The 17,500-nt window shown below is 42.1% G+C and overlaps 1 protein-coding gene across 1 annotated transcript in view; it reads left to right on the top strand.

Moving 5' to 3' along the window:
* The window catches only part of LOC125031449, a 207,936-nt gene extending 191,196 nt beyond the window's left edge, over positions 1 to 16,740 (top strand). The window contains 6 exon segments of the mRNA XM_047622195.1: positions 4,258 to 11,883; positions 11,886 to 13,313; positions 13,589 to 13,714; positions 14,006 to 14,119; positions 14,313 to 14,580; positions 14,861 to 16,740. Coding sequence (XP_047478151.1) covers positions 4,258 to 11,883; positions 11,886 to 13,313; positions 13,589 to 13,714; positions 14,006 to 14,119; positions 14,313 to 14,580; positions 14,861 to 15,627 — 10,329 coding nt within the window. The 3' untranslated portion in view covers positions 15,628 to 16,740.
* The last annotated feature ends 760 nt before the right edge of the window (positions 16,741 to 17,500 follow it).

The raw sequence follows: 17,500 nt of genomic DNA, 5'->3' as shown, positions 1-17,500 counted from the left end.
ATCGATGAACAGATAATATATGAAGAAATTGTATAGTTTCCATTTTACATCGGATACGAATTCACGTACTAATAAAACAAAACAAAAACAATCAAAGACAAGCGTCACGAAGAGAGCGAAAGCGAGAACAAAGACGAGGAATAATGAGCAAGCCAAGCCAAGCCGAAACGGAGCGACAGGCGGAGGAGGAGCCAAGCCGGTGGGTTGTGAGTGAGGTTCCGAAGCCGAGCGAAAGGGAGAGTGGGTCAGTCACGTGCAGAGGGGACGAGGGGGAGGATGTGTGCGGATGTGCTGGCGCGGATTATAGTGACTCGGGTGTGCTAGTGGCGTTTTATGTGTATTGCTGTTATGATATTAGTGAGGAAAGATCATGGGTGATGTATATTCGTGCGCTGGATATCTCTCTACACGCGGAGCCTCTGATACCTACTCGTAAGTAACGCTCGTGGTTCTTTCTCTCCTGGGATTGGTGTTGGGAATGTTGTGAATGGCGATGCTTAATACTACCGCTGTAAAGGTAAATACAGCTGATTGTGATTGCTGGTACTCCTCATTTTTATAAAGTTTTGTTGTTATTATTATTAGTGTATACGTGATTCTCTCCGTTCATAAGTTTATTGAAGATGAAGGAACGTGTCGACATCAACCGGTTTCTTAATCAGGTCTGACGAGATCACGAGAAGACCACAAAGTATCTTTAGCTAAAGAAAAAAATCCACTTGTTAATAATATGTCCTGCCAGAGATCGTTTAGCCAGGATTACATCTCCATCTCAACGGAAAGAAAGGTTCTCGCGTATGAGAAGAATTCTAACTGTAATGCCAATATTAATTTCCTAACCTTTTTTTCGAGTGTTTGTTTGGCAAAGTGCCTTCCGGTGATTAGGCGACACCTGTCACCTCTCCGACCTGACCTTGCACCTGTTTCCGCTTCCGGTCCCGCGTTCGCTTGTTTTCTGTCCCTCGTGAGTCGGGTTCGTGCTGGTGGATCTGTCAGCAGGGCAGCTGTTGTCTCATTATTTATCATTAGGTGTCGTTTGGATTTACTTAGATGCATATGATTATGATTCATGATATTATAGTAATCATATGACGCAATTGAGTTATCATCCGGCCGCATCGCAGTCTAGTGATTATCTTGTGTAACTGTGGCTATCAAAGGGAATTAATGGGCTCGGACATTCCATCCCATTTCCTATTTGCTCCCCGCAGAGGGCACGGATTTCGGAAAGAAAACAATGTGGAGGAAAGAAATGAAAGATTTGGAACAAACCTTGCACGCACATACCTAGTTTGCACGCGTGTGTGGAGTCCTCATTGATCCGGGCGAAGGTCAAGACTGGATGTTGTGTTTGTCAAGGATTTGGTGTTCGGTTACATCATGATGTGCTCGTAATGATGCCATTCTCATCTGTGTTGCAAGTAGGCCAGACATGGAGTAAGATATACCCATGATGCTTTAGTGCCTCTTTGTTTCGTCAATGATGAGGATTATTTGTTAATGAGGAAAAAAATCGCGAAAATTAGTGGGATTTATAAGATTTTCTTCAGCGTGATGGTTAGCGAAAGTTTAGCGCTTTGTAAAGTCGACTACTATGTATGTAGGCTGTTCAGGAGAGGATTTGTTATTTTATTTAGATATTTCCTTTCAACTGCAATATTGTATATTGAATTTGGTATGTTCATGTTTGTTGAAGTAAGTCAAGAAAGACAGCTTGTGCACTTACATAGAAACTTCAAGACTCAAGTACAGCCGTTCTCCAAATAAACTTTTGAACTACATTCCTTTACCTTTTTTCTCTTTACTATTTTTAAAGCTTTTAACCTTCACTCGCATGCATTTTCCACGCATAATAAAAATCAGCTGTTCCGTACGTTCATGGCAACCACTTTTCATAAAAGGCAAAGAGGCAAAGGAAATTGTAGTACACAGTGCACCCTTCCCTAAACGGTAATACTAAAGCGCAAATGAGTCTTGGGATCTCTTTCAATAAATTTTAGATCGAGGAGGTCGAGGCAGCAAAGGAGTGAAGAAAGAAGTGATCTGTGGCAGTCGAGTTTTCGTTGGGGAAGCCAGAAAGTGGGAAAGTTTATCGTCCAGTAAAGCTTGGATAAGATATAGAAATAAGACATTGCTTTGTAATGATCCATTTAAGGATTGGAAATTGATAGGTGGATACATATTAACAAGAATATATTTATGTTTTATAGTTTAGTAATACGTGTGAAAGACACGTGTGATGTGCCTGGGGCGAGCTCCCCCCTCCCCCTCCCACCTCCCCCCTGAATGTGGGTTAGCGGGAGGAGGTACTGCCCGTCGCGGCGCCCTCGCTCGCCCGCTCGCCCGCAAACAAGCAAATGTAGCGGTTTCTTGCGTACACGCCGCGGCTTTTGCGCTTTTTCGTTTTTCTTCTGGTTCTGTGTTTTTTGTTGTTGTTGTTGCTTGTCTTGTCTTTCGTGTTTTTCTATCTTTCGTTTTTTTTGTTCTGTGTTTTTGTTACTTGTCTTGTTCTTTTGTTTTGTTGATTTTTTTTTTTTGGTCTTCTTTTTGTTTTAAGAATCGTTTTTCTTGTCTTTCGTTTATTTTTGTATTTTTTGTTTTACTGATTTTTTTATTTTTTTTTAGTTCCTTCCCTTAGTGTTTTATTCTTGTCATGTTTCTAATGTTTCGTATTTTTCGATTTTTGTTTTATTTTTTGTTCTAGTCTCATATTCTTTCGCTTTTCGGTATTTTATTACAGTTGTTTCTTTTCGTTCATTGGGGTGTTTTTCTTTTTGTTCTTATAGTTTCTCGTCTTATTCCTACATTCTTTCGTCTTTTGTCGTTCCGTTCTCTTTCGGTTTATTCATTTTCTTTGGCTTCTCTTCATTTCCGTTCTGCACTCTCTCGCCCTGCCCTTCACAATTTCTTTTCCATTTTCTTCTTCATGTTGCCAATTGTACTTTTATTTTTCTACCGAAATCCATTGGAAGTAATGGTTTTCTCTTTCTTCTGAGTACATAGAGTTGCAAGTGATTTTTCAATGTACTTAGATTTACAATATCTTTCTTTTACCGTGTATAAAAGACATTCCTGCCGATATATTTATATTGTTTCAGTAAATTCTTGGCAGCGGGATAGGGTTGGCTGCGTTAAATATTGTCTTCTGTGAATTACGCGCAGTCATGTTCTTCGCTACTTGGCTAGCAATAAAAGAAAATAGCACTGTGCATTGGTGGCAGCTGAAGGAAGGTTGAGGGTGAAACATGATTTGGTTTATTGCAGTTTGTGATGAAAGAATATATGTACATGTATGTATTTATTTATTTATTTATTTATTGTGAAGGCTGTGATGAGTAATTGGTATCGGAAAAAAAAGGCTAAATGTCAGATGTAATGTTGTCTTGGTTGTTATAAAGTTTGTTTTAGTATTTTTGTTTTATATCACATTTTTTTCTTAGCTTTTATAGACTTTATTTTATTATTTTTGTTTATATATATCGTGATCTTGGCTAAAACGGGAAGTCATAGTGGAGTTATTAATGTTATTGTTACTAAAGTATTATTGTTGTTTGCGATGTTGGTATTGCTCTTTGTTATTAACTTGTATTCTGATAATAGTATATTTCTCATGGCAGATAGAGTGGTCATAGCAATTATGACGGTAACCATATATATATATATATATATATATATATATATATATACATACATACATATATATATATATATTATCGGATAACTCCTTTATGTTCTGTAGCCTATTGTATTGTCATGCATGGAATTAATATCTAATAACTCTGATATGTGATGATTATATTACGAGCATTTGCTATTTCATGTAAAACGGACACACGCACACACACACACACACACACACACACACACACACACACACACACACACACACACACACACACACACACACACACACACACACACACACAGTATATATATATATATATATATATATATATATATATATATATATATATGAGCAAGATTTTTAAAGTGGACAATATCTTTCTCTTGACTTTTCCTTTCGAAAGGTTTAAATGTTGATATGTTTATAAGGGGATATATTAATTTACGTTGCGGTATTATTGATGCCCACCTTGCTAACTATTTCTAGTTTAATATTTGAAAATTATTCATAGACTACTTGTTTGTTCAACGAATGGAAATAACTCCAGTCAATTAGTCAAGCAATTGTCTCGTATTAGTGAATTAGGAATTAGCCATTTTTTCACTTGGTCTAATCTGCTTCGTATCTTTCAGATGGACTCTTTCTTGGGCAACACGCGGCCGTTCTTCCAAGGGCTGCCAGCGTCCACCAGAGGGTATGATGGATCCACTCTCAAGGACCAGACTCAAGCCCCGCCCACGCCCACTCCCCCTGCTACGCCTACACTTCTACCTGCCCATGTGCACAACCCCTACCCCGTAGGACTGACGAGCTCAGCGCCAGCCACGAGCTTGCCCGGCTCGCTGACCCCAAGTCGACCAATAACGCCTGCCACGCCCTCGCACAAGCCTCATGACCACGCTCCGCCTGCGCCATCCCACAGCGTGACATCCTTCTTGCACCCGCCTAGCAAGACTCCAGCATCCGAGGCGCGTTACCTTGCCCAGCTGGAGCACTTACGTCAGCAAACGTCAGCAGTGGCCAGACCCACTGATCCACTTCACGATGCCCGAGCATTCAGTCGGTCATACAGCACCCAGCCTGGTCTTACAATCGAGCACCCATTGCCTACTAGATCCTTCAGCTCCCAGGCAGCACTGTCCTCTGCAAGCAGAGGCATTTCTCGCTCGTACAGTACACAAGCTCCACCTTCGTTAGAAATACGGCCAACCAGACCTTACAGCTCGCATTCTGCTGTTGGAGGGGATTCTAGAATTCCTGCTGGACCCTACGGTACGCCTTCAACACCTAACAGTGACTTAAGGGCCTACCAGTATTCCTTTAGCACACCAGCCATTACCGCAGACCCTCGTGTGCATGTTGAGTCTAGATTTCTTGAAAGACCAGAGTCTAGGTCATTAGATTCAAGGTCATTGGAAGCACGGTCTGACCCACGGGGAGCCACAAGACCTGAACAGTGGGGTCCAAGTTATAGAGCTGATGCAAAATCTTTGGACAGACTGGCACCATCCGTCCACATTGCTGCTCCTTCTGCCAGTGTGAACGGTTCCAAGGACGCTCTTTATCTGGGCAAAAAACCTGATGATATTGGAAGTGTTAGACGACCAGATGAGTCATATGTAAGAAGAAGTAGTGAATTATTGCAGGTTAACGGATCACGTGACCCACTCTATCCCAATGGGTCTCAGAGTGCATATTCATCAGAAACACAAAGAGACCCATCTTCTGAAAGACCAAAAGACAGCCGGCCCAAAGAAGATTCTGCTTTGGACCTCTCCGTCAAAACTGTAAGGCAAACGCCAGACTCTACTGCTCCAGATCCTGAGAAAAGCTACAGTATATCTCCTGTAAATGCTGCAACAGTAGACAAGAATCCTCAGAATGAAGCTCCAAGGCGAACTCCAAATTCCACTCCAGTTTCATCTCCTTACAGGCCTCCAAACAGAGATCCATCCTTAGCACAGTATGCTGATATATCAAAACTTAATCCTGGAATATCAGGAACAAGAGCAACGCCACCCAGTCATATACCACCACACTTTAGTTTAAATACTCCTTCAAGTCCACATACTTCATCGAGTCCTTTATCTCGTGGGTCTCATTTTCTGCCTCCCTCTAAGCGACCAGGGGAACCTCTGTACTTTGACCATTTTACAAAGTTGCAGAAATTAAGTCACACCCCTCCAAACAAATCGCCTACACCATCCCGGCACATACCTGAAAGTCATTTGCCCCTTCACCCAAGAGACAAGGCCCTTTATGGTGCCCCCAAAGAAGATCCAAATCGTGGTTTGCATCTTCTTGTAGCTGCCACACTTAACACAGAACATGATGGGAGATATGGCCATGAGATTGGTTATGAGAGAAAGCACAGTACAGAGAGGAAGGACACAAATAATGACCTGAGGGATTTAAGCCTTGAAATAAGAGAAAGGAGAGAGTCATCTATAGACTTAAAAGAAAGTGAAAGAAGAGCATTGAGCCTTGAGAGAAGAGACTCAATGATGGATAGAAGAGAGCCGAGTCTTGAACGAAGAGATTCAAGTTTAGAAAGGAGAGATTTGGGCATTGAGAGAAGAAATTCCAGCATGGACAGAGGAGATCCAAGTCATGAAAGAAGAGATTTAAGCTTAGAGAAAAGAGATCTTGATTCTAAGTACCTGTATCCCAAACATCCAGATGTCAAACTATCCTTAGACCAATACAGAGCGTGGGTGCCAACCTCAGAACACTCAAAATCTGATAGTTTGTCTATTGACCGGCCAAAGTATATTCCAGGGCAACACTCTGTACCAACTTCCGTCCCCACAACCTTACCTCAGCAAGGTTCTAGAGTCTCTCCAGCTCAAGCTCCTCATCCATATTCTTCCTATGGACGACCTCCTGATACAAGGCTACCTCAGATCCATTATTCCCAAGCAGGACACCCCACCTCTTCTGCACACCACCAGGTTAATGCAGCTCAGCCATCCCATCCAAAAATACATCAGCCATACTTGCAGACACCAACCACAAGAGCACTGCAGGTCCCTGCAACTTCCAGCAGCAGTCATTCACTGGAACCACCACATGCGTCTGTGGTTTCTCAGTCTCATCATTATCCATATCCAAGCAGTCACAGTTATTCTCAGAGTGTTGCTGCGCAATACCACCAACACCAGCAGCAGAAGCAGCAACGTTCAGCTTCGCAGTATCCACCATTCAGTTTGCCACAGAATTCTAAATCAGGATCAGCATCTGCTATCCCAAACCCACATCTAACACCTCAGCAGGCTGCCCAACAAGCATATGCCTATTCTCACCAACAACAACGTAGTGAAACACCTCATGCAACTTATTCTAGCAAGAGACAGAATCAAATATCTCCACACCCTTCAGTTTCTCCTCACCCATCCATGTCTCCCCATCCGTCTGCTTCCCCACATCCCTCAGCATCTCCCCATCCTGCTGCTTCTCCCCACTCAACTGTGTCCCCCCATGCTTCCCACCAGAGGCGAATTCCCTCACAATATTCTCCACATCACTCACAGCGCCCACCTTCTGTCTCTGTGAGTCAACATTCACATAATTATCCAGGAACTCTACCTCCTAGTCCTTATTCAGGTCCTCAGAGTCATTCGGCTCACACCACACCGCCTTCATCTCGGCCATCCTCAGCTACACCCCAGCTGCCACACACACCTCAAGCTCTCTCATCTCATCCTCCTCAGTCTTCTTCCAGACAGTCAGCCCATCCAACCCCTGTGTATCCAGCACCACCACATCATTCCCACCCTGCCCCACCTCCCCCAACTCCATCAGCTGACAACCAGGGAAAACAGGGTCATTCCTCCCTAGAGCTCCATCATCCTCAGCCTCGGCAGTCACAACTGCACCCTCCTCCTCCACCCCATCATTCTCATTCCCATCAGCCATCCCAACCATATGCTCCCCACCATGCTTCACAGCCATATCCACCACCACCCCATCATTCTCATCCATATCCTCCTGGACACTACCCATCCCAACCATATCCTCCTCCTCCTCAGCCTTATCCCTTGTCATCTCATCCATCTCAGCCTTATCCTCCACCACCACCATCTCAGCATCATACATCAGCACCTCATTCCTCTCAGACCCATCCTTCCCCTCATCATTCATCAAATGTTCATCCTGCCCAATCTCAGTCCTCCCAGTCGCATCCTCCTCTACACCATACATCTTACCCACACCCATCTCAGCCTTATCCACCCCAACCCCATCCATCACAGGCATCCCTTCCTCCTCCTAGTAATTCCCATCCCTCCCACCCACACTCCAGCCAACCTCCCACCCCCACACAGCCTCCTCGTCCTCCATCTTCAACCCAGTCTCATCAGCCTACTTCCCAGTCTCGTCCTCCTTCCTCACAAACTGCTCAAAGTCCTGCATCACAGTCTACCTCTCCTGCATCTCAATCTGCTGCTCATTCATCACAGTCTGCCCCTCCCCCGACATCACAGGCTCCACCTACTTCATCACAAGATCTCCCACCTCGCCCTCCTTCCTCAAAGGCTGCTTCTCCTTCTCACTCTCGTCCTTCTTCAACCCATCCTCCCACTTCATCTACACAGCCTCCCTCTGCAGCACATCCTACTCCATCTCATCAGAATCAGCAGTCTTCGTCGGAGCCTCCACCTCCTTCGCAGTCAAACCCCCCTTCCTCTGCTGCCCAGTCTCACCCTAGTGCAAGCCAGTCAAATGCTCCCCAGTCACAGCATGCTCCAGAAGTGCAGCCATCCACACAGCATCCACCTCCTCCAACCTCCCTGACAATGCCTTCACATCCTCCAGCTTCTCAGCCTCCTCCTCCTACTTCAGCACAATCTCATCCACCAGCATCTCAGTCCCATCCTTCTACAATGCCATCTCATCCTCCCTCAGCACAGCATCCTCCTCCCCCATCACAACATGCTCCTCCTTCAGCACAGCACCCTCCTCCAGCACAACATCCTCACCCATCAACACAGCACCCTACTCCAGCACAGCATCCACGTCCACCAACACAACACCCTACTCCAGCACAGCATCCACGTCCACCAACACAACACCCTACTCCAGCACAGCATCCACATCCACCAACACAACACCCTACTGCAGCACAGCATCCTCCCTCTTCAGTTCAGCATCCTCCATCAACACATCCTCCTCCTCCAGCACAACATCCACCTCCACCAGCACAGCATCCTCCTCCACCAATCCATCATCCTTCACATCCTCCAGCACAGCATCCTCCTCCATCAATGCAGCACTCTACTCATGCAGCACCACATCATCCTTCCTCAGCACAACATCCACCTCCACCAGCACAACATCATCCTTCACAAGCACATCCTCCTCCTCCAGCACAGCACCATCCTCCGTCACATCATCATCCTCCATCGACACACCATCCACCTACATCACAGCATCATTCGCTCTCGTCATCACATCATCCTGCTCCCCCAGCTCAGCACTCTGCTCCCTCAGCACAACATCATCATCATCATCACCACTCCTCACAACCAGCTCCTCCTCCCACACAATCTCATCCACATGCAGCACAACCTCATCCACCACCTTCAGCACATCCTCCTCCTCCACAGCATCATCATCATCCATCCCATCCGCACCCTTCATCATCTCAGATGCATTCCCTCTCAAGTAAAGCTCATCATCCTCCAACGCAACCACATTCTAACATTCCACCCTTACAAACTCATCCTCCAACTCACCCTCCAACCCATATCCAGCATCCAACAACCCACCCTATCCCTCCTTCAACTCAGTCACATCCTTCCCAACCATATCCTCATTATGCATCACAACCCTACTACTCCCATCCTCACCCTCAGGCCTATCCCCCTCAGGGCCACCCACACTCACATACTTCACAAAGTCATCCTCCTGTACCACATCAGTCCTCCCAGCCCCATCCATCCTATCCTCATCATCCTCCTGGTCAGCCCCCTCAGTCCTCAAGTCATTCTTCTCATGCTCCTCCTCGGAGCCACCCTTCCCAGGGCCACCTACCCCCCCACCCACACCCATCACATATGCATGTTCGCCACCCTCATTCCCACATGCCACATGCAGGTATGTATCCTCCCCACCCATCCCACCCTGTGGTTAGTCAGCATAACTCCCAGCCTCATGGATCTCACCCTCGACTTCCCCATCCTTCTCAGCCTCATGCTCAGGCTTATCCCCCACACCCTCAGCAACCTCATTACCAGCCACCACAGCTTCCTCATCCAGCTATAAAGACTGAAGGAGCTGGCAGTGGGCCACGCTACCCAGTATATCCCTATCCTTCTCACCACATAAGCCAGGGTCATGATATAGGGTCAGCTAGAGGCCCAGGACTTATCAGTCCCCCACAGACATCAGCAGCATCTGCAAAAGCAAGGCCACCTCAAGATATTGACCCTTCACGGATACGTACAAAGGGGGAACAAAAATCTTTTGATCCTAGAAATGCTGAGAGTGGTAAGTTGAAAATGAACACAGAGCCATGGCCAAATTATCCACCTGGTGCGCACAACACTTCACAGCCACAGCAAACCGGTGACCAAATACCTTACAATAGCTCAAGGCCTGTGAATCAACCACACATTTCAAATAGCCAAGAAGGACCAAAGGTGGCTGCAGTATTTGAATTTAAGGAGGAGGATGCTCACAAGACAGATCAAATTCAGGGAGGAAACAAGATGTTGGAACCAGGCAAGGCTGCTTTGGCAGACAAACTTCACAAGAAACTAAACAGAGCTGAAAGCACTGAGTTATTGGTTGTGAAGAAAGAAACTGTAACAGAATCTCCTGTACCAAAGAAAGAAGAGGTTCCTGAGGAGAAGGATGAATGGGCTTCTGGGTTTGACAAGCTATTAGAAGACTTAGCATCAAATCCTGAAGGTGTTACAAGCAAGAAGAGTAAAACACTTGGAGCACGTTACTTGCAAAAGGTGCAGATCCAGCATGCTATAGATAATGATCTGATTGCACCTCCACCTGCTGCCATTCTAGAGGAAGAAGATGAAAGCGAACCTGAGGCTCCTGTAAAGTTCCGTGGCAAGTTCAAAAGTATTAAAGATAAGAAAGTAGAACGTGTGATTCTCACGTATGCCTCGCATTCTGATGAAAGTGCCATTGACATGATTCCAGATGAAGATGCCAGTGATTTTGAAGAAGAATTGAAACGTGAGATAAGATCAAAGGACAAAAAGCGGGGTCATTTGAAGAAGCCAAGAGGTGATTCAAGCAGTGGTAGTGAAAGTGGTAGGAAAGATAGTGACAGAAGAAAAAGTGGTGGACGGGGAAAGAATAAAGAGAATAAACCAAATAATAAACAGGATTCTGATTATTCTGTAAGTAGTAGCAGTGAGAGTGATAGTAGCTCAAGCTTAAGTTCAGATGATTCTGATAGTGATGATTCCGAGTCAGAGGAGCTGGTTAGACCTCGACGAAAAGGAAAGCAGGATTCAGACAGTGATGTAGGAAGAAAGAAACCAAAGAGGCGAGGAAGGAAGTGGGACAGTGATAGTAGTGACTCTGAGGAAGAGATCATACCAAGGAGGAGAACAAGGCGTCGCAGAAAATCTTCAAGTGATGAGGATTCTTACAAACCAGTCCAGAGAAACAGAAAGAGGAAAAAGAAGCAAGACTCCAGTGATTCAGAGGAAGTGTCCTTAAAGACAAGAAGAGGAAAGAAGAAAAATAAATCGGAATCAGAGGAAGAAGAATTTGTGTCAACGAGAAGAGGTAGGAAGAAAGGTCGTGTTCCCAACAGGAAAAAGAAAAACCGTCAGAGAGAAGATTCTGATGATGACTCAGAGGATGAAAAAGCCTTGCCAAGAAAGACGAGAGGAATGAAGAAGAAACAGCAGGAAACAAAGAACAGAAAGAGAAGAAAAGAATCTACTAGTGTAAGCTCATCTTCAGACTCGGATGAAGAGAATGATAACAAAACTAAGAAAGAAGTGGATCAAAGAAAGAAGGGCAACATCAAAAAGGGTAGGAAGATTTTGGAGGACTCCAGTGAAGATTCAGAACTTCCTGCAAAGAATAAAAATCATAAAAAGAGTAGTTTGATTGTTGATAGTGATGATTCAGATGAAGATTCAAAGAAGGAGACTAAAGAACCAGAGGAGAAAATAGATGATAAAGTTGATGAGGAGCCAAAAGCTGAGTGTAGTGTGAAGGCAGGTACAGAAAATGAAACAAAGGAAGGAGAAATACAAGCAGAAGAGGACACAGTAGATCTAAGTGAGATATTGAGTCAAATTTAGAAGCTGATTCGGTCATTGAAAAACTTAACAAAATGCGCAATGAAGAGTTAAACAGAGAAGATGTATTAGAAATGAAAGCATGGTTTGGCGAGGTTAACAATGACATCAAGAAGCAACTTTGTAATCTTCAAGAAATGGGCTTTAGGAACAATTGGAAGAAACCACAGTTTGGAGTAGGCGATGATTTCTTGCATGGATGGCAGACAGACGTAAAGAAGTTTAAAGAACACACAGCCAGACTTCCCAAGAAGTTGTGCCTCTCTGTCAAGCACCAAGAAACCAGTTCATCCAAAGGAGCTTCTAGAAAAGGGCGTGACTCTGGAAAGGATTCTCCATCAAGACAAGGATCATCTTCCCCAGCTAAGAATACGAGAAGTAAATCTGGGATAATAAAGACAAGTATGGCAGTAGCAGAAGATGACAAACTTAAAGTAGCATCTAGACCAGAAATAAGTAGTGTAATGCAAAGATTCTTTGAAAAGGTTTTGGCTGATTCTGATGTAATGTCAAAAAGTAGTCTTGCCTCCAAGAAGTTTAATCTGGGACCATTTCCGGCATATGGAGCGCAGCGAGTCCCAACAGGGCTGACTCCAACACCTTCAGTTGCTCCCTCCATGTTAGCAAGTGATGATTCAGACCTAGATTCCCTTGCAAGCATCAGAACTGATCTGCCAGCATCTGATAGTGTACCAGTTTCAAAAAGATCCATTGCTAGTAGTCTGCTTAAGAAGATTGGGCGGAAATACAATGATAAGAAGCTCAATACTTTGTGCCTGGGTAAACCTCGAAGTATTCTTGAGGCTACAAACAAACCTCAGCTCCTGCCAACTCCTGGCATGCCTACAACAGAAAAGGAGCTCGAAAATATGGAACCAAATGAGATGAAAATTGCTACATTTTTCAGAAAAGAAACAGTTAGTAATTATAGGGATAACTTTGAGGTAGTGGTCACCAAGAATGGCATTAATGAATTCACACAAATACTCTATCAGTCTAGGACACGCACCAAGACCAAGCAAATTCAGGATGCTGCCACTGTTAGATCTGTCTTTGGTGCAGATATTCCTCCTCATCTGCTGAAGAAGGCAGAATTAAAGAAGGCCAAGAAAACATTATTAAAGAAGGGAGGAAAGAAGGATGAGGGAAAGGCAAAGGAGGAGAGTTCTCCAGTGCCTGTAAGCAGAGCTAGCACTCCAGGAGGCTCAATGCAGGCTGCTGGGGATGAGGATGATGATTCAGAACTTCGCAGTGAACGTTCGGAGTCTGTCCTTGGAGAATCATCAGCTCCTAGTGTGACTAAGAAAGCACGGCGGAAATTCCGCAAGTTCAGAAGTGGTTTTGATTATATACGTAAAAAGAAGAAGGTCAAGGCTGATGATGAAGCAACACCATCTAGGAAGCGCTTGGTAAGACATCTGTTGTTTTTGTTAATGAATAATGAGAATAGTAGACTTGCATAGTTTCAGTCCCCATTGGAAAATGCAATTTAATGGGCTTGAATTTGAATTAACAATTTATAAAGGTGTTGCACTATAAGATATGTAATGTTTATCCTAATTTTCTGCTAATTTACCAGGATAATGAAAGGAAGCATAATCATGTAACAAATTTTAAGATCTTGTAAATTAAGTTGTATTACCTATAATATCACATTAAAGCAGAAATTAATTTGTTCCAACAGCCTGTTAGAAAGCATGTGAATTGGCCAGAAGAGAGTCGGGATGTTGCAGCTGAAGTTCGAAGCTGGGTTGTTAACAAAGGTCTTGGAGAAACTGTGTTGCACAAAGCTGCAAGGCTTCAGTATCATGTAAGTACACATTTATTTAGTTAGTTTTTTTATTGTTATTTCTCTGTATTTAAGAATTTCAAAATTATTATTTATAGAATTGTTGTCATGAACTAAAGGAGGTACATAATATCTGATTCTATATACATTCCAGATAGTTTTTTAAAGGTATTAGTATCTTCATTTTACTGGCAATGGTTTCTTTTAGGTATTCATATGATTTATGGTTAAAGCTTATAGTAATATATTATGATGCATCTTTAAATTTTGTAATATTGCTATAATTCATAGCTTGTATTATTTCTTCCTCAGGATGTGGTTGTGTACTGTGCAGAAAGTCCAGATTTTGACATTAATGTGCGGGATAATGCCGGATACACACCTCTTCATGAAGCTTGCAACCGAGGTCATTTGGATATTGCACAGGTAAATGATAGACAAAAAAATATCAAGACTGTGTATACTGATATGGGAATGACTTTCAGCCAGATGTGTAGGGATATGAATGTAATAAACATTAAATGCAAAACAGTAGAAATTAACATAATGAATTCAATAAAACTTCATTCATTAAATTTCAAATAAAATCATTAATTAACTATACAAACTTTTCCATCAGGTTCTGTGCTCCCATGGTGCCCATGTCAATGCTCCGGGTTACAAAGGAATGCGGCCGTTACACGAAGCTGTTGAAAACGGCCATGCAGAACTGGCTCGCCTACTGCTTGCCTATGGTGCTGACCCAATGCTCACAACCTATGCAGGGCAGACCTGTTTTGATCTGTGTGCCGATATCCAGTGCACGCAGCTCCTTGAAGGTTTCCTTGCAGATCTCAAGGGTCATGATGGCGAAATGTGGCACTTTGCTGGTCCTACACGGCTTAGTGGTAAGTATGACAATGTACTGTATACTGTTTAGTATGTGGTTGATAACTTAGGCGACCATGATAATAAAGAAAGTTAATGCCACTGTGTAGATCATTGAATCTTTTTCTAGGATATCTTGAGGCCATCTTTAGTTTGTAAGGAAATGGATTCCCATGATGACTTGAATTTATATATTTTTTAACATTTATTTATTTGTTTGTCGTATCTGTGCATGTATTATAAGTAGCACTCATCTAGTTGAAAGTTAGAGACTCAAATTTTTTTCTTATTCCCAAACAGATCCTGAGGAACAAGGATGTGACATATTTGGCATGATACCAGCAACTTCTTGCAATAAAACATCATCGGAAGACAATGTGGAGTCAAGCCAAGATACTGACTTGAAGGCAACATCAGATTCAGTCACCTCAAAGAACATTTCGGTGGATGAAGCAGATAATGGTCAGAAGTCGGAAAATAAAAGAGCAGACAAAGAAGAAGCATCGTCACTGGATGGAAAGTGTATACAAAGTGTGTCAGATAAAGAGCTTAGTGTTAGTGGTGGTGAGATAGTCAAACTGAAGAGCAATGTTAAGGAAGAGCCAAAATCTGTTGAAGTCAAATTAGAGAGTGACACCAGCATGACAACGGAACTGTCATCAGAAAAGAAGGTGTTGTCCAGTGAGGAAGTGATTAAAGAGGATAAGGAGGAAATTAGTGAACAGAAGGAAGATTCAGATATGGAAGATGGGTGGAACATGCAGGTTGTATTTGAATTATGTGAGTCACCCTTACTAGATACTTATGAGGTGGAGGGACAGCCACACAAGTATCTGTTGTTAATGGAACTTGTGAAGCACCTGGAAGTGACCCAAGAACAACTTATAATTGCGGCAAAGACAATTGAAACATTAGAACTGAGTCCAGAGGAGTTTGAGAAACGTGTGCACTGTTGCATAGTAGGGTCCTGCAGCCGTGCACTTGTTGATGACTGCTCCTCAGTGGTCCTTGTAAAGATTACACCTTCTCTAGAGAAATTATTGGGTATTGAAACTGTAAAACTTTAGTTTGATGCTGTATGTATGTGAATAGAGATGAGATCAATATTGCTTTAGACATTTTATAAAAAAAGCTTATTTAAAGCCAAAATGTATGTGGATCAATATGAACAGTTTTATTAAAGCCTAATGAAGGAGTCCAGATTTTTTAGACTATATGTTATCATTCTGAACCAACAGATGTAAATATGACTTTTGTAAGTTGCCCTTCATGGCTGAATAAGTGATGTGATTTTTTAGGATTATGAATGAATGAAAAAAGCTATATGCCATATTCAGTACGAAGTGTAGGAAACATTGATACATGCAGAGATAACTTGCTCTGTGATAAGGTTTATCAAAGATATACATATGCTGTGATAAGTCTCATGTAAAGCCCAAAAGTGATATACAGACAGCTACAGAAAATCTTCCAATTTATAGATCTTTGAGCCAACACTGGATTCATTGGGCTGAAGAGACTAAATAGACTCTAATCACGGGTTTCTCCATAAACATTTGAGTGAATTGATGGTAGCTTAACGTGGTAATTGAACCCTTCATGCTGTACTCAGATTTTAATGACTCTTGATACTGCGGTGATATCTTTTATTATGGCCGATTTATCTAGGAGGTAAATAAAAAATTTGAGCCTGAGTAAACATGGACATTTTTCTACTAAGCATCGCACTCTATTCCTAGATAGACTATGTGGTTCAGGGGAGATTTTTTTTCAAATGGGAATTTGTGTGCAATGAGTTGTTGCAATCTAGAGTTATTACTCATCCATGCTATCTCAAATTATTTATGTTTGAGATTACTCTGTACAAATGAAACTGATGATTATTGTATTGTATATAATGATGAAGTTGGATGTCGATATCTAACTGTGAGGAGCAGAAATTTATGACCAGATTGCTGTTAAATCAATGTTTGAGTTGACTGAGGAATTACTGCTACTGTTGCAGCACTACAGGTAACTTTACTCTGCTTGTTCTATGTGTGTGCATGTGTGTGTGTATGTATGTGTGTATGTGTATCTACATGTGCGTGTGTCTTTGTAAATGAAGTCTTGTGCAATTAACTTAAATATATTTTCTATGTAATGTAATGACATGTAAATATATATTCAGAGTTATAGAAGTTCTTTTTCATTTTTAACCCATAACTTATAATGGATTGGATCATGCTTTAATATGGCAATAGAATTACTCGATGAAGAGTTTTCAGGCAACTTTGATAAGCTGGTGTGTTTAAAAGAAACTACTGTATGTGATATTTGTATTTAACATTTGTGTATTAATATGTAAAATGGATGAAAAAGAAAGAAAAATATGTATGCACATCAAATGAAAATATAGAAATGTCTGCATTAAAATAATTAGGAGAAAGGTAATTCGACTTCAAAACAAAGGAATTAATGATCAAATAACATGAATATATTATTATGAATATTAATAATCATTTTGTAGCTTCTGCTACCAGTATGCTTTTTCAACCATGAAAAAAATGGCTTGTTTGCTTGATCATGAATCTGCTATCAGATTTGAAAACTTGTTATGTTCATTGTTCAAGAATGTTGACTTCATCATAAAAAAATATATATTTGAAAAGATGTGTAGCAGTTGACAGATGGATAACTTAAGTGATGATCAAAGTCGTAATTTATAATTTGCATGGATGTAGCACCCAGTAAACAATTTAACAGAGAAAACTATATATATATTTATTTAGCACCCATAGGCACATCTTAAAGAGACTGTACATAATTAATGTTATATGAGTGACCTTTATGAAAAGAGGTATTCTTATTCACAGTGTCTCTGCTTCTGTTTTAAAAAATGTCAGTAAGATGCATTTCTTGCTAAATGGAAATATACAGTATATATTAAATAACTGATAT

This window comes from Penaeus chinensis, chromosome 2, assembly GCF_019202785.1.
Source record: "Penaeus chinensis breed Huanghai No. 1 chromosome 2, ASM1920278v2, whole genome shotgun sequence".
In the NCBI taxonomy this organism is placed as follows: domain Eukaryota; kingdom Metazoa; phylum Arthropoda; class Malacostraca; order Decapoda; family Penaeidae; genus Penaeus; species Penaeus chinensis.
This window is presented reverse-complemented; position numbering and strand designations above follow the sequence as displayed.